This window comes from Bacillus rossius, assembly GCF_032445375.1.
Source record: "Bacillus rossius redtenbacheri isolate Brsri chromosome 4 unlocalized genomic scaffold, Brsri_v3 Brsri_v3_scf4_1, whole genome shotgun sequence".
Classification (NCBI taxonomy): domain Eukaryota; kingdom Metazoa; phylum Arthropoda; class Insecta; order Phasmatodea; family Bacillidae; genus Bacillus; species Bacillus rossius.
Window position 1 is genome coordinate 24951218 of NW_026962010.1, and position 25207 is coordinate 24976424.

Consider the following 25207-nt stretch of genomic DNA (forward strand, 5'->3'; position numbering starts at 1 on the left):
CAATGATTTTTGGTTTACAGCTTATGTACATGAAGTAAATGAAGAATTAATTATTTGTTTTTAGATTTTTTAAAAATTAATTTACAAAATATGCAAAAGAACACACATTTAGCATGTTTATGATCTACAAAAATATTTGTCATTTGGTAACGGTATATATTAGAAAGTCAAAAACTTTATAGGGGTTGCTTCATTAAAAAATACAATAAAAATATTATTGAAATCTCTAATTATAGTTTTCTCAAAAAGTGACAATTTTCAAAATTGGTTGCACTATTTTTATTTTATATATTAAGTCATTTTGGGTTCATAATGAGTTCATGAGATACGAGGCATAAATCTATGGTATATGTTAACAGTAGGTATTTAATAGTACCAATGTTTGCTGCTAACCAGATCTACAGGTAGTACTTACATTACTGATAAAAGTAAGCTAACATCAGTTTCTGTATTGAAGTGTGTTCATTTTGCCTTGAATCGTTGAAAAATCTGAGTGGCTTTCTCTGCTTCGCTGTCAGAAAGATTGTATGTTCAGCCTGTTGGAGTTGTAGCCTCTCGTGTTAAACACACGAGGGGAACAAGGAGTAGGAAGGGAACAGAGTGTGGCGAAAAGTCATTGAAAGTTATTACAACTGAATACATTTATTACTGATCATACAAGAAATTATTCATTACAACATTAATGACGAAAACATAAACAGTTCCTATTTGCGGCGTGGCTCTGATTAGAAAGTCTGCGAACAGAAACATTTAACAATTATGAGACACATGAATGCAGCTTAACACATCAACTTTACAATTGCCCGTGCTCTCATACTTGGCACGCCGCTTGGCGCTGGGTACACCGTCAAAGAAAAGCTAAGTTACAATTTACATAAATTCCCAGACTGTAAAAGAAAATATATTGTTGACCTCTGTCAATGAACAAGTTACCAAACATCAGTAACTAAAATAATACTATTTGTACACAAGATGACTAATACATATAGCATGTATTTACGTAGGTACGCAGACCTCTAATAATTACTCTAACAGCTCGTCGACTCTTGTCGACACGTATTTCTGCGGGCAACTCGATGCATGGATTACCAGTGACTATCTGCGCAAACTATCTTAGCGCCAGAAATGCTTGTCGGTGTGGGCACTGGGTTTATTCTTCGGGTTTCACTGCCAGGTTTCGCACCTAAGTGCTGTATGTCTAGTCGGTAGTCAAGTCTTTCCTCGGGACTCACAGCTCACACCGCCGTCTCCAAGCCTTGCCTCCGTCACCACTGCCCCTCTTCTCAGTCTAAGTTTTCTACCCACTCTGTTTATAAGTGTCTACGACGAAACAGTACATTACCAAGTGGTAGCTTCTTCCAACGGGCAGCGTGACGGCAGGCCGGCGAGACGTGTTGACGGTGTATCTTCCTTCCGCAGCCAAGGCCAGCAGGGACTCCGGCTGGTGTCGCTGGCGGTTGCGACGAGTCTCCTCCTTCACCGCAATATGGGCCCCCTTTTATACTCTGCGAACTGCTCGTATCAAACATGGCAGAATGTTCTCGGTCGGGGCAACCGGAACCGGCGCCTGCGGCGATGTCCGGTTGGCAAGCTCGCCAAAACGAGCCTCCCCGAGGGCTCCCGAGCGGCTCCGAACTCGCGCGCGCAGCGTGCGAACACTTGCCTTGTGCGGGTTGCATCGGCGCGCGGTTAGGCACCGCGCGACTTATCTTGATGTGCGTGTGCGGAGCACACGCAACAGAGTAACTGGGTGAACCTTGCACCGGATGTCTGCTGATGAAATCCAGAGAATGTCAGATGCTGTGAGATAAGAAAATGATGGAGATGGTCCTGCAGGGTGTAAAAATTTGTTTGGAATTCATCTGCCTTTTCGACTTTTGACAAAACATTGGCCAGCTACAATCTGTTGCTGTAAACTGCTACTACGTAACCATATACCTCACTTAGAACCAGTATGTCTTTTTATTATAGGACACTGAACGCAGGTTTCAACAAAAGAAAAAGATTTTGCTAAAACTTTCATTTTACCCTTTTTCTGGCATAAAATCATGTAGTTTCATGGTACCAGGAATGGTACCTACGTAAAGACCTGAACCTATTTGTCAAGAATTATTCTGTTGCAATTCACTTTTCTTGTGTAGCAAAGGTAAAATTAATACCCAGAATGTTTTCTTTTGCCCAATCATAGTCTTCTTGGGGTTGTTAGGGCCTATCTGTTCTTCATATGGATTTTGAAGACTTGCAAGTTCTGCCAATCTCTTGGTATTGTCTCCAATACCATCACATGACCCTTTTACCAGGTGCTGTTGCTGAAAAATGCCATTCTGCATCAATAAGAAAGTCTTTCTTGTGGTGGCACAAGTTCAGAACGTTCTTCTTGATTTTATACGGTGCACCAGACCTATCTGAAAAATAGAATATATTTATGTGATCTTCTCTTTAATCTCTGCTTCATAAAGTTTTAAAGTTTTTTCTGAAACAGGTAAACAGCAACAGTGTTGTGTTCAAAACAGTCAGAATTCACAACAAAGCTCAGGTGTTAGATTTTCCATTGAGAATCCTTGTAATACACCACAAATGGATGCACAGTTGCTTGGTCATTTGTCAATCTATATCCCTGGGCTTCATCTTGAACTGAAAATGAATAATTCTCTGAGAAGTCAAAAACCACAGACTACTATGAATGTGACAAATTTTCTTTTATGTAATTCATGAATCTATTTTGTTGCTTTGCAATGAAATCAACATGTAGCAAAACTGAGACTTAATCACAAAATGAATTGACAAACTCTGAGACAGTTTTCTGTATAGTTTCTAAGCTGCACCTGTCTACAGAAACCCACTGGTGAAAAGTGGCAGTTAAAATTATGTTCTCTTCAAATGATTTCTTCTCCTTGCTGTTTGAGAACTACAGTTCCAGGGCACCATTCACAGTCACCAAAATAACAGTCAATAGTTCCTGGGCTGCACATCATTTTTACTAGACAGTGCTTGTAGGTTTTTATTCATCCATTTGTAAGTGAAGGAATTCTGGAGTTTTCAATTATCAGTTTTAGGTTCTGATGAGTGTTACACACACATACAGAATGTGTACCACTCTGACCAGCTATGATGCAGTTTATTGGCAGTAACTCAGCAAATTTAAAAATCCAATTTTAAGGTATGAAAACTTATCTTTGAATAGGCAGTATGCCTCATTTAGATTAGAGTATCAAGTATCTAGGCATGTGAATCTTTTGTTCATTACAATCTATTTCAATAAAACACATTCATTCATTCCAGGCATAGCAATGCTCACGTCATCCCCTTCATAAAAGCACCTCATTATTTTTACTGTCTCAGTTGAGAGGCTTTGGCCAAGCCTTTGATTTGGAGTTGATAAAATTCCCTTTTCTTTTAGAAGCTTTCTTGCTTGGTAAACCGTGTAACATGAAGCTTTAAACTCCCTCATTGTTCTAAGTACTCCAAGTTTCCAGGGGCAAAAGAGTTAGTATCATAAGCTTTTTATTTATACTAGTGCAACTTTGGAAAAAAAAATTTAGGTTTCTTAAAATTATCATCTCCGGATTCAGTATCACTGTTGTAATCTTCTGCACTCAATAATATTTTTCACTTGGTCGCAGTGCTTATTTTCCTCACCTTTTCTGGTGAATATTTTGGTATCCCACTTTCTTTCTGTCAACAGGAGATTCTCCTATTTCTTGAAGAGAACTATTGAGAGCTTGCAAAGCTTGTGAAGGAAAGAACACATCTGAATCTGTTGCAGAGTTTGAAGGCACAGCCTGGCTGGTACTCTGAAGATTGACAAAAATTTAATTAATGTTTTTCATTTTACTAATTTCTTTTCTACAAGTTTCATAAACTTTGGCAATTCAGGGAAAAAGCAGATATATTCAATTCGTTATAGTTAGTAGCCCTTTTTTTATGAGAGTGATTTGTCTTTTTTAATGGGTTGAAGAAAATGAGGGCTGCCCTCATATCACCCGTTTCCATTTTAGGCTAGAACTATAACATTCAAGAAAAAGGCTAGTGAAATTCCTATACACAAGTTACTTTAATAGGTAACAGGGCCTAAAATCAATTAAAGTACCTGGAACGTTTTCATTAGAATATGCCAACTACAGTCTCGCATCAGCACCAAACTGTACCCTTCAAAATAATACACTTACAATATTAACACAAGACTACAAGCTGTTCGCAGACATAGTTGGCCGTATACAGTTTGGTGTCCCATCAGCCTTCGTGGTGTGAAACTTCCAGTGCTGGCTGTGGCTAGTTAAGCTGTATGAAGGTCTTTCTATTCAGTGCACGTCTTGAAAGTGCTCTTGGTAAATCCTGCTGCATTTATTTTTGGCTGCCCGTACAATAACATATCGGCCATCTCTGCAAATGGTAACGCCTGTCGTGATATTGCTGTTGGTCAGAGCTGTAATTGTTACATCATACTTAACTACAACAGTCAACATTGCTCTAATCACACAGAGCCAAATGAGCCTATGAGAGGAAAAGTGGTGTAAGTCAATATTATTCATTTTTAAGAAACATAGTATTACTAGGACTAATATTGTAAATCGGAGGGCCGTAAATAAACCAATACTTAAACAAATTAAGGTTGGAAAAGGGTGAAGCTAACTATTAAATACAACCTTTTTTAACCATAATTTGTTACTTTGTTTCCAAAAGTATTAAATAGTTAACTACAACCTTTTTTCTAACCAATTTTGTTACTTTAATGTCCTAATTATGATATAGACCACTTTTCCTTTGACTAATGGATAACAACATATTAAAAAAATTAAAATGCTGAGTGGGGCGACTTGATTTATTACAATTTACTTCTTATGTATTATACTTACAATTTACAAAAGAAATGCAATAATTTTTTTAGGATTTTGATGAGGTAAAACAGTAAAAAGTCTGTTAAAAGATATGGCTATTTAGACACCTCATTCATCATCAGATTCTGACTGATTGCCTGTATAATAGGATTGTCCTCAGCAGCTGTTATGTTACTGTCTGTATCACAATTATTCAGACTGGTAAAGAAAGCATGATTAACAGGTGGAATGTACGGTAGCAGAACTAACATATCCTGTTTCTTTACTGATGTCAGTGGTCGCCGTCCAGAGTACAGAGGTTCCAACTGGATGTTCCCAAGATGTGCTATTCTTCTTCCTTTCTTTGCAGCAGTGACATCAATTGTGTCAAAACACACATCTTCATTAAAGGTTTCCTTATAGAGAATTTTGAACTGTTCTTCCTTTAAGTACCGCAGCCACTGTATTTTGAGCCATGAGACTTTATGACCTAATGTGTTTTTTCTTCTTCTTGTGATGACTTTTTCCAAATTAGCCGTTGATAGAATATCCTTCTGCTCCACTACTTTAAGGCAATTGGGCTTTTTACATTTAGATTTTACTATATCATACCAGTCTTGAGGCACATTCTTAATTTTACCTTTGGAAAACATTTCAATGAATCTGAAATCAGCATCGTTTGGTAAGAACGAATGGCCGCTTGTCATGAACTTGTTGTCAATTGTTTTAATGCATGTGCTGTCTTTTTGGAGGAAATGCATGCACGCCAGTGCGAATTTGATGTTACGGTTCTGTCCTTCACAACTGTCGCTAAACATAATTACATGATCAGTATTGTCAGTAACTCTGTTACGCAAGTGTTCAAGTACACAAGATGCTACTTCTTGTGAACCACGGGAGGCTACTGTTTTGTCCCAAGTGTACATGTAAGCTAAACCACTAGACAGCTCATGACATCCTACATTATAAACGTACATGTTCCTTTTATAATACGCAACAAAACATGTCAGTGTGGGAAAAGGAAGAGCTTTTTGAAGATCAAAAGTTAAAGCATAAACTTTTATATCATCTTTTTTGCTATCTTCCTTAGCTTGGTCAAGTTTTTGTCTAGCAAGTTCGGCCTTACGAAAATGCAACTCTTTGCTAGTTTCAAGTTCTTGTTTTTTTTTTTTTTTTTGGGTTTTCACAAGAGTCAATTTTCATTTGAAAATCACCACATTTTGCACACGTATCTTTATGCGGTGAATGAAAATGTAAATTGTATTCAAAATTAAAAATATGTTGATACTTGGATTCAGATACTGGGCTTGTATTGATATTGGCACAGTGCTCTTTGTATAGGTTGTATATTAACCTAATATTTAAATACTCTGACAGGTACTTTCTGTTAGGGTTGTGAGCCCTTGTATAATGTGACTGGTAGGCAGGGAAGTTCTCAATGTGATTGCATACTATTTTTAAACGAGCTTCATCTATTTTGTTAACAGATGGCTGTTTCCCTCTAAAATCAATTCCAGGTTCAATTCCATCTTGGATTTTCACATGTTAAATTACGTAATACGAGGAAAAAGACCGAGACTGGTCGTAAACTAATTAATGAAACAGCCCCCCGACTGAGAGTAGCTCTGAGGACTAAAAGAAAGTGATTGAGACGAAATTAAAGTTAACAGAATTAATTGGCAGAGAATACAAGCGGTGAGGTCCCCGGAGTGCTGATGCGTCTGCTCTCGGTCGTTGATGGCGGAAGACTGGGGTGAGGTCATGGCTCGCTCGACTAACATGGCGTCCTCCCGCCGAAACAATTGCCGTTAAGATATTAGCAAATTCGTGCCACGGGAAACTAAATTAACATGACAAGAATGCATTGAAAATTATGTAACAATTTTTGAATGAAGAGAAAAGATTATACAAATAATAATTATTAAGATTGAAACGTAATTATTGTCTGGCTTCGGGTTTCCTCGGGAATGTCCGGAAACGCTATGATATTTTAATACATTGTTTAAAAATAAAAGTACATAAAACCCTCCCGGCCGATCTGCCGTCACGTTGCACTTAGGGAATATAAAAACAAACAACACAATTATATATACTTATGTTTTTAGGGGTGCGGTGCACTGGCTTGACAGCACCCTCTTGCCGGGCGAACACACACGCACGCACACGTACGCACGGGTAGGCAGGAGGTTTGAATGGAGGGTGGATGGTGTTTGGGCGGTGGCATATCGGACTTAAAGGGGCCGCAGGCCCGGACGATGTCAGCAGGTTGCAAGAGCTGTTGTTTGGATTTCAATCTTATTTCAAGATATTCATCACTTTTCATGTAAGTTTTACATTATATTTGTAAGACAATAATTCTTTAAGTATTCATAATACAGTTAGTCAAATTCTCTGGTGTTTATGCAATATATAACCTTCAAAATAGTATGTAAAAGTGTCTCATAACCTCAAACCCAGAGAGCTCAGAACAAGACAAAGTAGGAATGATCCTGTCGGGAGGCTTGGCCCACCTCACAACAGGGAGGTTTGACCATGTGGTCATACCTCCCATATTACATTTTTATGGCCCTATGTTTATTGAAGGTTGATTTAAATTAAATTAAAAATAACTTTAATAATTTATCACACATTTCCTGATGAGTGTCATCATGATTATATGTTGCTAGTGAAAATCTTTGAGTTATTGATTCTGTAGGCCTACAATGTATTTTATTTTATGAATTGTTTCAGAATGCCGTTCTTCTGGAAACCAAAAGAAAATGGAAAGAAGAGGAAAAAACATACATCAGAGCATATGCGAGCAGCCGTGCTTTGTGTCGTGGAGAGTGGTCAAAGTGTTCGAAATACTGCTGAAGATTATAACATAGACAGGAAAACACTCGAGCGGTATGTTAAGAAGTACATAGCAGCCGAAAATAAGGCCAGTGTTTCATATGTGCCAAATTATAATAGTGGCCAAGTGTTCAGTGATGAGTTAGAGAACCTATTGGCTATGTACTTGAAAATGGCAGCCAAACTGCATTATGGATTGAGCCAGAAGACAATCAAAGGTTTTGTTTTTGAATTTGGGAAGGCAAATAACATAAATATGCCTGAAAATTGGAGTGTTTTAAGAAAGGCTTCATATGATTGGGTTCGAGGCTTCATGCACCGTCATCAAAGTTTATCTTTGCGCACACCTAGATCGACAAGCCTAAGTAGAGCTACAGCTTTCAACAGAGCGACTGTGGGAGAATCTTTCAATAACTTAAAGGACGTCATGACAAAACATAAATTCGAACCCCAATCTATTTTTAACATAGATGAAACGGGCATTACTACAGTACATGTACCTGGTAAAGTGATTGCAGAAAAAGGTATGAAAGAAGTTTCAAAAGTTACATCTGGCGAGAGGGGTACTGTTGTTTCTGTATGCTGTGCTGTATCAGCTATTGGTTGTTCAGTGCCTCCATTTTTCGTCTTCCCACGTGTTCGAGTCGGACACCATGACCAAGGGCGCACCACCAGGGTCGAAGGCAGTAGCTTATCCGAGTGGTTGGATGACTGGAGGGAACTTTGAATTATTTTGGGATCACTTCATTAAATTTGTAAAGTGCACCAAAGAAATGCCAGTCCTTGCTATTCTCGATAATCATGATTCTCATATAACACCTGCAGGCATTCAGAAATGCAAGGACAATGGAATCATACTCCTAACCGTACCACCACACACAAGCCACAAGATCCAGCCTCTCGACCGAGGAGTGTTTGGGCCTTTCAAACATTTCATCAATCAAGCATGTGACGATTTCATGGTAAATAATCCTGGTAAGCCAATAACCATTTACGATATTCCTGAAATTGTAGGCAAAGCTCTCCCAAAAGCTACAACCCCTTACAATATTACTAAAGGCATCTCTAAAACAGGAATATATCCATTTAATTTGGATGTCTTCACCAATGATGATTTTCTGGGAAGCTATGTAACTGACCGTCCAGACCCCACCATTCCAATTACTATGCCTGCTGAGCATAGGCCTGATGTTATAACAGACCCACCTTGTATTCCACCAGCTTCAACCACATCCCCATTACCTGGATGTAGTACAGGTATGGATCTAGTAAAACAGCTAGGCTTAGAAGTTGTTATCCCAGAGGTTGTTAGACCATTTCCTAAAGCAGGCCCTAGAAAACAGGGTAGGGGTCGAAAACCCAGAAAGACTAATTTTAACTAACCCGCTAGTTAAAAACCAGATTGAAGAAGAGCAAAAACAGAAATTAGAAAAAAATAAATTAAAGAGGCCTAAAGAAATTAAGGAAAGTGCAAAGAGTAAGGGAAATCACATGCAAAAGAAATTGAAGTTTTCGACAATAAGTGACAGTGATGAGCTAGAAATTATGGATACTGACTACTGTGATGAAGACAACAATTTTGAGAGTTTCGAAGAGTTAGAATGGCAAACAGAACTCAGTGTTAGGCCTAGTGTTGGCGATTTCGTCCTTGTTAAATTTTCCGGAAAGAAAACCACAGCTCATTTTGCTGGGTTGATTTCTGCTGAACTGGTAAAGAATGGTGAATATGAAGTTGTATTCTTACGAAAAAAAGACCCTGGACATTTCAGTTATCCAGAAAAAGAAGATCGATCAGTTGTATCCAAATGTGACATAGTTGCTAAGCTTCCTGCTCCTTTGTCATGTGGTGGTACGGAGCGAGTGGCTCTTAAAATTACGTTTGATTTTGATTTTTTGTGTTTTCTAATGCAGATGAGAAGTGTTTCTGATTATGAATATTCATATACGTATAGGCCTAAAACATAGTTTGCGTATGCCTTATGTCTCATGTTTTATTTAATTTTTTTTAACCTAGTTTGAAGTAGTTACCAACCCGGGTCAAACCTCCCACACTATGGATCAAGCCTCCCATATATAAGGAGGCTTGACCATACAGGTTTATTATTTTTTTAATTCTATCTTGAAGATTATCTATAAAGATTTAAGCTTTTAATTCATATTCATTGCAAAGGGATTGAATCAATGTTTTGTTTGTGATGGTTTAGATATTTTTGTATCAAGAAATAAAAATTAAAAAAATTATGATGAAGAAACATGGTCAATGCTCCCCTGTCTCCCCTACTTTTGGTATACTTTGTTTGCAGAGTCCAGAAATGTACGCATTTTGGGTTTGAAAACTTCCCATGCTATAAAATTTATCAAACAGCATCTTTCTCTGCTCTTCAGTTACATTAATACTGCACTTCCACCTGCAGTTGCTAGATGGATTAGAAAATGTCTTTTCAGGAACAAGTTTACCCTTACTAGTAACATAGGTCTTACCAGAGTTCCGTCTCGTTTTGCGTTGTTTCTTTTTGTTAGGATTTTTCTTCCTTTAACGTGTTCTCTCAATCACAGTTGCGTCATCATGTCGATTATCTGAAATTTAGAGATAGATAATATTGTAATATCATTAGAAAGGCGTACACATTTATTAGCAGGTAGACAGGTTTGAAGGAAATGTTTTATATCTGAAAGAATAAATCAAAACTAAACCCAATACTACAATTTAAAACTAATAATATTAGTAGGCTTATTATAAGCCTAGGGCCATCTAACCTAGTAAAAATCTTTCTTTTTAGATTTTAGGTAGATATATTACTTTATTATTAACTATCCCAATTAAATATATATTAATATTGGCTATTAATTACTAACCAAATTCAAAAGAACCATTAATTTAACAAATTATAGGTATTTGCAAAATATAATGCAATAGAAACATACACAGTTAAGGTTGTGTTTATTCTTACCTGATTCTCCTAATGGTAAGTTCTCTGATCCAGAATACTGTAGAATGGAGGGTTCAGACAAACTAGTCACTTATACTCATCTTAAAAAGCAGCACAAATGTTGTGATTATATTTCAACAGATAAATCACTTTCATAACCACTGACCACAATCATTCACAATGCACAGAAAACAAACAACTCTCATGGAATTGTGAAGTAAGTCAGACAAAAAAAAATGCTCTCATAGAACAGTGAAGTAAGTCAAACTCACCCCCCTTTGGCTTGTAACAATATCAGCTGTTTCAGTTTCAGTATTATTTCATTGCCTTTTAAATAGCCGTAAGAGTGTAATTTTGATTTACACCAGTGTTCCATATGATGGAATGACCTTTAAGGAATCCATAGCAACACACAAAAAGAACTTAAAAAAAAATTACTTACACCACTTTTACTCTCATAGGCTCAAATGTGTAAAGGTACCACAACCAAGCATCCACTAGGCTGTATGCCAGACTTCAGGCTGCTAGTGCATTCAACTAACTCTGAACGTCTGCGCCCGACTCGTCACTTGCTTCCCACTAGAGCGTTTCAATGTCACTACTGCAATCGCGCCAGTGGAGTAGTCCCCTGAAGCCCACCAAACTGTTTGGTTTCATTTATGTACGTATGTTCCAACACAAATTTTCTTGTGTTTAATTCCCTGCCACACGTTAAATTTAAGCCCCACAATTTGCAAACACACTGATCAGCTTTGTATGTTGTGTTCTGTAGAAAAATATTGCCAGACCCTTCCTACTTGTTATTTGCCATTTGTAAAGTCAGGCCAATAGTGAATTGTTAAAATTGTTTCCTGTTTGTGTTTGTCACTTTCTGGGTTTCCATATCTGGGTTACACTTATAAAATTGTTTCTTTAATATTTTTAAAGTATTTCTTCGTTAAATTCCGTAATAAGCCAAAAAATTAAAAAATTAAAAAAAAAAAAACATGAAGGGTAAAATTGGGTCTATTCTATAAGAGCTCAAAACATTTTAAATACGCCATTGCTTAGAAGATAAAATAGAAGTGAACTGCGGACATGTATCGATATGAAGTCATTATATTTATAACAATCTGGTTTGGGCTACAAAATATTTTACACAAGGTTTTCCTTTTTTAATTGAATTTTCAGTGTTGCTCTTATTAACTTATACTGTAAAAACTTATTAACAAATCTAAAAACTTATTCCAAATTTAATTTACAAAAATAATTTTTAATCTTCACATAATCTTCCATGCTATCAGAAAAACAAGTTTCTTAAAAAATAATATATTAAAAATCACTTAGCAAACCACATACTTCATAAAAATTTATTATATTGCTGGTTGAAATCATTCAATAATTTGGGCTAATACCTTGAGTTTCTGGAATTTTTTTTATAGAAGCTTTTGAATTCCTTTTCTTTATGGTTAAAGTAATTTTCTGCTATTCTGATTGTGCCATCTGTAAAGTCAAGATTTGTGTTACACCACCACCTACATTGCATGTGGTGCTGTTATTTTAGTTACTGTGAAATAAATTTGAATGCAGTGTATAAATTTGTGATAATATATTTTTCTTGTGGGAAATCTTTTTTCAGGAAAGTCCTCAGCTAGAAAATGTACCCATAGACAATCCATCATCAGCACAACATAAAGATTTAGAAGAGGTAAGTTTCTAAACTGAAGTAGTTTTTGTTTTCCATGCACACATTTCCAAGGCCATGTGATTACAACATTGTTCAATTAGGCTGATGCAGCAAGTGTTTTTGGTAAGAAGCAAGCAGTGTTTTAACATTGAAAAGTTAATCTATACTTAATGATTTTAGAAACATCAGAAGTTATGGAAAAAAAACAATTATTCCTCATATTTCTAGGAAATTGTATGAGTGGCAGCTATGTAAAATAGTAAAATATTAAAATAATTTTAGAAATAAGTCACTTATTCATGTTTGCACTTCTTGATAATGGTGAGCATTTAAATGTTCATTTTGATGGTTGCACCTAATTTATAAGTGCATATATATTTTTTTTATTAGTGATAGATGCATACTTCAACATATAGAAATTTGGGAGAGAATCAGCATTGGCTTATATTTAGACCTGTGAAAGGGGAAGTTATTTTTCTTAAATTTGGTGTTACTTTTTTTTTACCAAATTTGCTGCAAAAAGCAAGGTTATTTTTATTTATTTATGTGTGCTTTTATTTAATAAAATTTATTAAAAGATAAATTAAACCATAACCTAATGCTTTTAAATAACTTCACAGAAATTCTAATTCCTAAATGTTTTATCTTAGTGTATTTAAAAATAAAGGTACACAGAAATTCTGTCCTAGTTGAATTTAGTCATCGAAAGACAGTATAGTGAACACTTTTACATCGGCTTATTTCTGGTGCCACTTAAGTCAATGTCAGTATGAGTGATTTACATGCCCCCTTTTAAAAAAGCTAGTGGCAGATTTAATAAAATTGTTATGCCCCATAGTATGAAATCAGTTGTTGAAAAAGCAAGCGTACAAAGAACTAAAGAATGTGGCGGCGATAGATGGTAGTCAGTGTGTGCGAAGGAGTAGCAGCCATCGGATAAAGGAGAGGAAAGAAGTGGAAACTTGTTAGCACACTCAGCCCCCCCTCCGCCTCATTTTCTTGTCCAAAGTATTCCAAAGCCCTGACCGGTTCAGGAGGCAGTCAAACATGGCAGAAGTGATGCAGTTTAGAGGCAGATCGTGTAGTTTTACAACTAAGCTCTTCCTGTAATTGACAGCCTATGAAAGTTGAAAGTGAAAGTTAATTGAGGTAGAGAGAAGTACAAAAATGTTCAATGGCAGGTAGTGTAGAGATTGCTAATAAAATTAAAACTGTTAGAGGTAATGTAAAATTACTACCCTTTTTTTCCTTCAAAAATAAATTTGCAACCATTCTTTATTATATGTATTTTTTCTCTATGATAACACAGTTTTCTAGATATGTTTTGACTGAGTAAAATAAATAATCCTATTTGTGCAGGAATCCACGTAAAAAATTAGAAAATCAAATTTCAACTTCTAAGCATCACTACATTTTTCGTCTTAATCACAATCTTACAATTTTCAGGCCTCTACCTATAATAATAATAATAATAATAATAATATCACAGTATTTGCCTAGAGTGATTGGGAGAAACCATAGAGTATTTGTTTTAAAACCTGGATCCACCAGAATTACTCCACCTTTTTACCATTGCACAAGTAAGTGTACATGACGTGCAGCGATAGCAATGAATCACTGCAATGAAAAAAGTGATATTTGTTTTTTGTTTAGTATCCACCAGAATTACTAGGAAGTTTAAGCAGCTCTTAGCAAACCCAGGGGCCATTGACTCAACAATATTCCCCATGTTTCCTTCCGGCAGCAGTCCAGAGAAGATGGTGCGTCAGTTCAGAACTTTGCGCTGAAGGCTCAGCTTCACCAGCCATGTAGGAGTTTTGGTTCATAACTGCAAATTTTTAAAAATGAGAATAAAGTAGCAATACTTGTGAGTTGCCTATATTGTGAAAAAGAAAATGAACTTGTATCCATGATGTAGAGTCGGGAAAAGTTTTAACTGTGAATATTTGCCAGGCTTGTTACAAATAGCATATAACAAGTAGCATTTATCTGGACAAAGTGTGCAGTGCCTTATTCGTGGAGCATCTGTGTGGATAAAGAATGATGGCAGGAAACATGGCCTCAGTCTGGGCGGTGGCGACTGTTGCAGCTGGAGAAGGAGAGCGGGGACCAGTTCCTGGAGGTGAGCGTGACCAAGCCCCAGAAGGTGGGCGACGGCATGGGGGCGTACGTGGCCTACGAGGTGGCCACTCGCACCAACATGCCCATCTTCAAGAAACGCAACTTCACGGTGATGCGTCGCTTCAGCGACTTCCTGGGCCTGCACGACAAGCTGGTGGACAAGTACCTGCGCTCGGGACGCATCATCCCCCCGGCCCCCGAGAAGAGCGTCATAGGTGGGGGCATGTAGCATTGCAGTCAGTACAGAAGTTTTCTTGGGGGTAAAAATATTTTCAGGGTATTGGTTCTAGGGGTTGGTGGTTGCATATAAGTTTATACATGTTAGGAGTTTGGTAAAATATTGTAATGGCGTTGTGACAAGTTCTTTGCCTACTGCCACTTTTATAGTTTGAGGATTCTAAGATGCAGTGTGTGTTGCATGTAGGAATGGAAGGTTGGTAGAGAGGTTGTAGGTAAGGAAGTTGAGAGTGGGAGTGTTGGTAGTGGTGTGTGGCATGGCGGGTAAATGGCGAGTGAATAGGAAATGTAAGGTGATGTGAAATAAAAGATATTGTGCAAAATGGAAGGGGGGTTAAGCTCATTACATGGTGTCAGAAGTGGGATCCGTGAGATAAAAGTGCAGAAGTGAAGGAAGTGTACAGACGGGTATAAAAGTGCGGTAATACGAGAGACAATGGCAGAAGCCACGTGCATTCTTTCTCCACCTGCTAGCTTCAACTGTAGGAAACCAGAAGAATGGTCCACGTGGTTCAAAAGATTTCAAAGATATCGACTGGTGAGTGGTAGGGATGTGCGAATCCTTGATTTTCAGTTCGGTTTGAATCCGATTCGAATCCCTGGCAATATTTGAGATATGAATCCGATTCCGAATATTAAGCACAGAATAATTAAAAATAACTGATTAATTTAAAAAATAATGTGTGTTCTCTTTTTTCTAACTTTTAAAATATGAAAACCAAAACATATTCGATTCTCCAACTCAATCGTAATAAACTGCACGCCAAAGGGAAATCTCAGTTCTCAGTTTTATAAATGTTTCAGCAAACGAAACAATTTTTTTCTCCAATAAATAGCCAAGATGTTTTTTTCTTGTAGGTATGTAATTGTTTTTGGTTTATAGTTTGCTATACGACGAAATTCGTAATTATAGTTTAAGCTCTCAAAATTCTTTTAATGTCACTGTGTTAATTATTTAATTATCATATCTTTCTTTGATACATCATATTATAAATACTTACGTAATAGAACCCTAATTTTATTTTTCACTGCTTGTATTCTTGAGCCGTATTAAATTAAGTTATAACTTTTGTGAATATTCGTAATACTGTTAGAATCCATGTACGTACAACGATTCCGGGTTCGGGTAATTGTGGATTCGAACCGTACCCGAAAATATCGGGTACTCGCACATCCCTAGTGAGTGGATTGGCGGAGAAAAATGGCGAAATGCAGGTCAGTACATTGGTGTATGTAATGGGACCAGAAGCTCAGGAAATAATTAATTCTTTCACATTCTCGGAGGAGGATTCAAAATCATACGACACGGTCGTGAAACGACTTGAGTCACATTTTATTCCGAGGAGAATTGTGATTTACGAACGGGCTAAATTCAACCTTCGTTCACAAATGCCGGATGAGTTGGTGGACTCATTCATTACCTCTTTACATGCACTTTCTGAAAAATGTGAATACAAATCATTGCATAACGAATTAGTGCGTGATAGATTTGTGGTAGGAATCCAAGACAAAAAGTTATCAGAATCATTACAATTAGAAGCAAATTTAACATTGGATAGTGCAGTTACAAAAGCGAGACAGTCTGAGTCTGTTCGGGAACAGCAAGCAGTAATTCAGAAATCTACTAGGGAAACAATTGTAGAGGAAAATATTGACAGAATTAGTGCAAATATCAGCAATAGAAACAACATACAACAAAGTAAACAAACGTATTCAAAGCCAAAAACTATGAATAACCTCAAAATTTCCAGAGCACAAGGGAATGTTACAGGTGTGGTGGTGCATATGTAAAAGCACATATGGACAAATGTCTTGCAATCAATGAGATTTGCTGTAACTGTGGCAGAATGGGACACTTCATGAGGGTATGCAAAACAAGGGGCAAACCTAAGCAGATTTCTGAAATTCACAGTAATAACTCTGAAGAGGATTTGTTCCTAGCCACTGTTAACATTAAGGAGAAATCCAGCCCACCCTGGAGAGCAAGAGTTAAAGTGGGGGAAAAAGAGGTCGTCTTTAAAATAGACACAGGGGCAGATGTTAAAGTGATACCAGAAACGTTCAGTAAGCTCATTGGGGCTGATGCGTTAGTGCTAGAGAAGCAAACAGGAAATACCAAATTGGTTGGTCCCTGCAGCACACAACTAAATATATTAGGAAAATTGAGAACCACACTAACTTGGAGAGGGCACAGTGTCGGTCAAGACGTGTACATAGTAAAAGACTTGAAAGAACCATTACTAGGGAGGCCAGCAGTTGAATCCTTGGGAATGCTGCAATGGATCGGGGAAGTAAGCTTTGTCAACCAATTCGACCCAAGAGAGAAATACCCTAAATTTTTCCAGGGAGTAGGTTTGATGAACGTTCCCTATGAAATTAAGTTGAAGAGTAATGCACAACCAGTGAGCATACCATGTTCCAGAAGAGTGGCCATTCCACTCCAACCAAAACTAAAACAGGAATTAGATAGGCTCTTAAAGATGGGCATAATCTCCCCGGTTGAGTGCCCAACAGCATGGTGTTCAGGAATTGTAATTGTTCCTTAACCAAACTGACAAATCAGGTTGTGCGTTGATTTGTCAGCACTCAATCACTCAGTTCGAACCGAACACATAATTTTACCTACAGTGGATGAATCCCTTGCTCGCCTTCAAAATGCAGTTGTATTTTCTAAACTTGATGCAAACTGTGGATATTGGCAGGTACCCTTAGATAAAAGGTCTAGACTTCTCACTACATTTATTACACCTTTTGGTCCGTTCTGTTTTAACAGATTGCCATTCGGCATTATCAGTGCACCTGAGTTTTACTATTGGGAAATGTCTCACATTCTTGCGAATACTCCAGGCGTCATATGTCACATGGATGACGTCTTGGTCTATGGATCAAATGAGCAGGAACATTATGAGAACTTGGACAGAGTCTTAAAGAAAATAGAAGCAGCTGGGATTACATTGAATGACAAATGTGTGTTTGTAACAAGCAGGGTTAAATTCCTGGGCCACATTGTGTCTGACAAGGGAATGGAGGCCGATCCAACTAAAATTGAAGAAATTCAAGGGATGTTACATCCTCAATCCACTAAGGAGGTGAGAAGATTGTTGGGCATGACAAATTGTCGGTTAGTTTGCACCTAATCTGGCTTCCATCACAGAGCCCCTGCGTCAACTATTAAAAGACAATAATGTTTTCTCCTGGGGACAACAACAAGAAATGTCTTTTCACGATATAAAAAAACTCTTGTGCAGTCCCCCAGTGCTTTTGCATTACAATCCTAATAAGCAGGTTCGTGTAGCTGCAGATGCATCTTCATTTGGCCTGGGGGCAGTTCTGGAACAACCTGATGACAACGGTAACTGGAAACCAGTAGTCTATGCATCATGGTCTCTGTCCTCTATAGAAAATAAACATGCACAAATTGAAAAGGAGGCACTAGCACTTACATGGGCTTGTGAGAGATTCCAGATGTACATCCTCGGCAAGAACTTACTTCTTATGACGACCATCAGCCAGTGGTGTCCATCTTCGACAAGAAGAATGTTGACGAATCACCACCTAGGCTCCAGAGATACAGAATGAGGCTAATGAGATATTCCTTTTCTATACAACATGTGGCGGGGAAGCATTTTTACACTCCTGATGCCTTATCGCGGTCCCCTGTTGGCAGTTCCGAAGACAAGGACGACCTAAGTATCGGGGAAATAGAAGAATTTGAATCTCAGTTCATGGTGTGCTTCCCAGCTTCAGACACAAGGATTCAAGAGGTGTTGCTGGCACAAGGTTCAGATACAACATGCAAGGAGCTAAAACAACTTGTGCAAGACGGATGGCCTCAGAAACCTACACAAGTACCAGTTTCATGCCGAGCATTTTGGACAGTACGAGGAGAACTATCTTTCAGAGGTTTACTAATGAAGGGAACTACTCTAGTGATACCTACATCGCTAAGGAAGGGGATTTTGAAAAGAATTCACTTAGGACACCTGGGCACCAAGAAATGCATTGAAAGAGCTAGAGCGACGGTTTGGTGGCCGGGCATTACAAACGACATTAAACAATTTACTTCCAGCTGTCAAACATGCATAAAGGAAAAACCAAATAGACCAGAACCTCTTATGCCTTCTCCGTTACCCCAAGGACCATGGGAAGTTGTTGGTACAGATTTAGCGGAACGAAAGGGAAAAACGTACCTTATCATGATAGATTATTATTCAAGATATCCAGAAATATATGAAATGCCTAACATTTCATCTTCCACAGTAATATCAAGATGTAAAGCTGCTTTCTCTCGACAAGGAATCCCCAAAGAACTGAGATCGGATAATGGACCACAGTATAGCTCTCAAGAATTCAGGGATTTTGCTAAGTTGTATGGCTTTACACATATAACAAGTAGCCCTAAACATGCACAGAGCAATGGACAAGTGGAGTCGGCAGTCAAGATTGATAAAAACATAATCGATCAGAAGACCCATACTTAGGATTGCTGTCTTATCGAAATGCACCACTGTCAGGGATCAAATACAGCCCTGCTCAACTCCTGATGGGTAGATCGCTTAGACACCTTACCAGTGTCACAAAAGTTCTTTACGGTGGATAGGCAGGAGTTTGCTACCATGCATCAAGAAGTGAAAGGCTGTCATAAGACCAATTTTGACAGACACCATCGAGTATGTATGCATCCTCCGATGCAAATACACAATAAGGTTTGGATAACAGATTTGCGACGTTATGGAGTGATTGTATCAGAAGCAGATACCCCAAGATCCTACCTTATCTCTTCAAGTGGGAGGGTGATCCGAAGAAATAAACATTATTTAAAAGTTGTTGGGAAGGCAGGCCAAGAGGAGAAAAAGAGATATAACATGGCAGAAAATGAGTCAGAACAAAAAAAATGGGTCAAGTTTTTACCTATCCAACTCCACAGAAGATGTTCAGATATTTGGGCAGGAAAATAACCATCAGCGGGCACGGCAGAGTATCCAGAGACAAGAAGAGGAATGGTGTGCAGAGCAGGAAGAGGACAAGATGTCAAACCAGGACAACGAACGGTGTGCAGAACAGGAACAACACAGCACAGATGGGGATGAAGAAGGTAGTATAGCAGGGCAAGAAGACGAGGAAGAAGAGTGGAAGGGTTGGCCAAACAGAGATGCAAGCGTGTAAACCAAGGAAGACAACAGTGAGGACCAAATGTGGTAGGGAAGTGAAAAGGAGAGAGAGACTTAATTTGTGAAGGAATTCAAATTTAGTTTATAGCAGGAGGTGCTGTAATACTGTCTTCTAACCAATAAATTATAGTTAGAACATCATTCATTAAAGAAGGGAAGATGTGTTGCATGTAGGAATGGAAGGTTGGTAGAGAGGTTGTAGGTACGGAAGTTGAGAGTGGGAGTGTTGGTAGTGGTGTGTGGCATGGCGGGTTAATGGCGAGTGAATAGGAAATGTAAGGTGATGTGAAATAAAAGATATTGTGCAAAATGAAAGGGGAGTTAAGCTTATTACACAGTGGTGTTTGTTTCTATAAAACTTGTTAAAGTTTTTTAAGCATGTTTGATGCCATCATATCTTAATCAGGCTGCATGAACAAGAAAGAAATACAACTAATACTTCAAGACAAGGAACATGTTACAATTTTAAGGGAGAGTGATTTATTTCACTAGTATTGTGTGAGGGTAATTTGTGTGCCTGGCAAGAATTTTTTTTTTTTTTTTTTTACCTTGTAAGACCTAGGAAAGTTTGTTAGCAGGGGAAATAACTCCTATCCCTATCAATTTCCAGTGGTATCTATTATGGTATTTGGTAGAGTTTGTACGCAGTTGTGCATTATTTTGACAACATCTGTAACAGTATATAACTGTTCTAAAAATAATCAAAATGTAATTTAAAGTATGTTCATTTAAAGAAAAAACATTACAATAATTAGTTTTATGGTACAGTTAAAGTTTTGTCTCATTCTGAACACATAACTAAATAAAGCCAGGTAATTGGAATTTCTAAGTGAGAGATAAATTTTTTGGTAAGTTTTCCAGTGTTCAATTTCAGAGTAAAAGAAACTACCATATGCCTTAGTAGTTGCAACAATATTTCTTGTGTCGCAGGCATGACCAAGATCAAGATGTCGAACCAGGCAGAACAAGGGTCGTCTGCGGAGTTTGTGGAGAAGCGACGTGCGTCCTTGGAGCGGTACCTGAACCGCACTGCCGCTCATCCCATCCTGAGCATTGACCCGGACTTCCGGGAGTTTCTGGAAGCAGGTAGGTGCTGCGAGGGATGTTGCCTGCCTGTGATGCTGCTCTGGGGAAGAAGGTTGCAAAGTAAACATAAACAAGCAAGTTATTGTTTTGCTTTAAGTACATGAATAGCAGGCCATAAGATGTTTTGTTTTGGGGGTGAGAGACTGACACTTCCAGCCATAATAATTACCACTCACTGATTTTTGTTATTCAGTAAAGTTGTGTACTAAAGTTTAGCAATTACATCAAGAAAAGTGTTTCATGCTGAATGTTGATGCACCGAGGCAGGTATGTGCCTAATGAAGTCGCTCTTAGGTGAGTTTAACCAGTGCCAGTCGTATTGCTGCGGGGAAGGGGGGGGGGGATAGTTAGTGCTAGCCAGCAAGGCTGTTGCAAGAAGAGAATACAGGAAAGTTTCACTATAAAGAACATGAAGGGACCAAAAAATAGTTGAGTTTGTTATACTGAAGTTCTTTATACTGAAACATAAGCATTGTTATAAATATGTATACCGATAAACACATGAAACACCTTAAGTGTACTAAGGTTCAGTATTTCAGTCATTAGTCTATGGCCGCTTGAAGAACCTGTTCACATTGATGCTTTGTCTATGGTCAGGAGACACATTGTAGGCAGAGCTGCCAACCTCAAATCACACCCATCAGTAATGACAATTATATGAAAAAGGTACGCGTAAATCATGCTCAATAAATATTTCCTAAGGAATTATGACACACCCAAGATAAAACAGACAATAATATGCAAAAAAAAAATGAAAAATGTAGGCCTATGAATACAATGAAAATTAATGAATCGAAGAAAAAAAACTAATTAAACAATACAATCATCTGAATATGTAAGAAATATCAATAATTTTACAGGAAATTTTCAACCTTCAATTCGAAGTATTCAAAGTTATACTTTTGAACAATTGTCTTTTTATTTGCTTCTTTTATCCTGGTTGGATAAGAACTGTCTGATAAACAAACAACAGAAGACAAACAAAAGAACTTGTAAACAATAACTATGCGTTCGTTACTTTCCTTTCTTCAGATGTAGCGAAAAAACTACAATATGGATTTATTGCTCGTCATGACTATAAAATGTTCCGCATGTTTCTTTAATTCAATGTGCCCTCTACAGTCATCCCTTCCACCACGTGCAATAGAAAAGTCACACGTACATACATTACAAAACGTGTGGTGTTCCAAAACATTTGAAGACAACAAGCATGGCCATTCTTTTGAATAGTTAGGTCTTAGGTCGAAAGTTTTGAAGAATTGCGTTCTTTTTTTTCTACCCCAGATACACTTTTGTTCTGTCACACGCTTCATTTCTACAACCGGCACTGAAGATCGAAGATCACAACACTATTGAAAAAAGGAAAAAAAATTTCACGTTTGTAGACACGACAAAAACACTATGGTGAAAAAAATGACTTCAAAAAATAAATTAAAACAACAAAGGTTAGCCAAAGTACCGTACAAAAATTATCGTGATGTAAGTAGCCAAAAAAACGAAAAGTCCGAGAATATGTACTAGTTGTATCGTACAACGGACGTAATACCATTCCATTGTTATTTCAAAACACGAGAATTAATCTACTCATTTCGACAGTACATGCGCACACACACTAGTTCCGTTATTTTTGTTTACGTACACGCTGTTACGTTTGAATAAGAAAATTAAAAATAAAGTACAAGTTTTTGGATCGTAATTTTTTTCAAAAATTGCCTCAAGGTTGTTCGTTCAAGTGAATATTTTTGTTTCAGGAAAAAACGGACCGTCGTAAAATTCGTTAAGATGAAATAAAATTCAAGGTTATTATATACGTTTTTGGCGGGACCAAACAATGAGTTCGGTTAAGTGAAGTGTTCGTTTAACTGAAGTTCGTTGTACTGGTGCTTTCCTGTATATTCTAATTCTGACTTACCTTTTGGAATGGAATCTTAGTTTCTGCATTTGTTATGAATCTTTGAATATTCAGTAACTCTTATAGTGAAAATATAACACTGTCCTTAGCTCAATTAATGCCCACTGCATATGAGACTGTTTCTTTCACTTAGAGCTCAAATGGAATACTTATCATTTATAATGCTGGGTTCGCATCTAGCTGTACCACACAAGAATGATTTCCTTGCATGATCTGTCACCTTGTGAAACAAAGAAGCCATGAGAGCATGCTGAGAACCTTACATTTTTTAAATAAAATGTTTTATTTAAATTCTTAAAAACATGTTGAGCGAAGTATGCTATGTTTTGACTTGAGCTTTCTATCTGGGTGAGTACACAATACGTAGTTTAGACATGTTATTTCACTTCTATCTCCGTTTGAAACTTAAAAAAAAATTACACTATCTAAAGCTTAGATGCTTTGATTTTTAGTGACTTGCTGCAAGTAAGGTTCCATGCATTCAATCACGTAAGGAATACTGTCCATGTGCTGTGGGCTCAAGTTAACAAGATTAAATACAATGACAGTAGTGTTTTTAAGTTAATTATAAAGTTTACAACATATTGAAAGCTAGCAAGTACAGTATATGTGCAATAATGAAGCCTAATCATAAACAGAAATGGAGCTCCCAAAAGCAACGAACACTTCGGCCCTGAGCGGTGCTGGAGTGATGCGATTGTTCAACAAAGTCGGTGAGACGGTCAACAAGATAACGTACAAGATGGACGAGAGTGACCCAGTGAGTATCACAAATAGCTTTTGTAGTAAATAGGCCTGTGTGAATATTCAAATTTTTAAATACATACAAATAATAAACTACAGTAGAACCTCACATATCCGACCATGACGGGACCGGGCCATGGTCGGAACGGCCAAAAGGTCGGATATCCGTAGGAGCAAAAAAAAAAAACGCCTTTCCCAGCTATACAGTTTGTTCAGTAATACAACTTTATTTGTAAAAATGTTGCTGTATACATTTCGAACATTTACTGTTGTTAAATTATAGATGATAAGATGAATACAATGTAAGCATACCTTATTTAAAGAATTCAGTAATGTATTTTTGTTTCAGTTTTGCCAAACTTAATTTTGCGGAAGTGTACCTCCACTTTTTTTGCCCATAATACGTTACGTTACGTTAAAAAACATAGAACAGTACAAGATTATAGTACGAGCACATTCTACACCAATCATGTCTGAACTTACAGTTTGCGACACGAAGACATGTAGATGCGTCACTTTTTCAAGTCTGAACAGGCTCGCCAACCACGGAGACTAGGTCGGATATGAGGGGTTCTACTGTATTCATATTTGATTATACCTTGAATACTTATTTTTAATAACGAATATTCTTTTCCTAACGAATATTGGACATATCATACCTCGTTAGTTTTTTATACCAGCGTTCACTTTTGAGGTTGTCATTTTTGCAATATAAATACCCTTTTTGATGTTTAATGGGACTTCATAATCAAACATTAACAATAAGCAATGGTTTAAACATGCAACAAGTATTAAAAGTTTTTTCTTCACTGCTGTCTCGCTAAGCAGAAACAGAAAATTGCATGGATGATTCAAAACATAGCATATTTGTCATTTCAAACTTGAAAACAAAATTTTATTTGTATTCATTTCGTCACATGCACTAGAAGTGGGGAAAAAATAAACGTTTACAACATCACAAAACATGGACACTCTGTTGAGATGGGCATTAAAAGAATTAAACGTCATAGTTTCACTGGTGTATAAAACAATAGTCATAATCTAACACCATGGATACAGTAGCAGCTTACTTGCGGTATTTATCTATGACTTAGATGTTACAAACCAAAATTATATGAAAAAAAACAAATGGTTTAAGATTTCTGATGAAATTAGCAAAAATTATTTTTATTATAATGCTACACTAAAAAAAAAATTACCTGGTAGCTGTTAACAATGAAAACTCGTGAATAACTGGTATTTAAATATGTAATACCACCTATTTTGAAATACAGCATTTAAAAAAAATTCATGTTTTTCGTAAAATAGATTGCAATGGATTTCATGGTATTTTGCGGTCGACAAAAATTTTCTAGATCAATATGCAGAGAAGCAGTTTGTAGAAAATTAGGCGAATAGGAGCTGAAATGAAAGGGTTGGTTAGGTTAGATTAGGTTTAGTGTTGGGCCGATTCCTAAAATATACCGATTCCGATTCCATTTTCGATTCTTAAATTAAAGGGTCGATTCTTCGAATCCGATTCCGATTCCTTAATTTTTATCTGACAATGTTCAACAGAGTAATATACTCAGGAAAAAAAAGGTTGTTTATGATTTTAAAAATGTAATTGCGTTGTGTTTCATTTTCTGTGCAGAAATTAACATTATATACAGCTTATATAATGTTAAAAAGTATGTTCATCACCATCAAGG

General features: G+C 37.2%; 1 protein-coding gene across 2 annotated transcripts in view; it reads left to right on the plus strand.

Annotated features, from left to right (window-relative positions):
- LOC134541654 (sorting nexin-2) overlaps nucleotides 1–25207 on the plus strand; it is a 105554-nt gene that overhangs the window by 14756 nt on the left and 65591 nt on the right. For both annotated transcript variants that reach the window (XM_063385242.1, XM_063385244.1), the window contains 4 exons: nucleotides 12198–12266; nucleotides 14335–14581; nucleotides 20705–20860; nucleotides 23411–23532. In XM_063385242.1, coding sequence (XP_063241312.1) covers nucleotides 12198–12266; nucleotides 14335–14581; nucleotides 20705–20860; nucleotides 23411–23532 — 594 coding nt within the window. The remainder of the gene's footprint in view (nucleotides 1–12197; nucleotides 12267–14334; nucleotides 14582–20704; nucleotides 20861–23410; nucleotides 23533–25207) is intronic.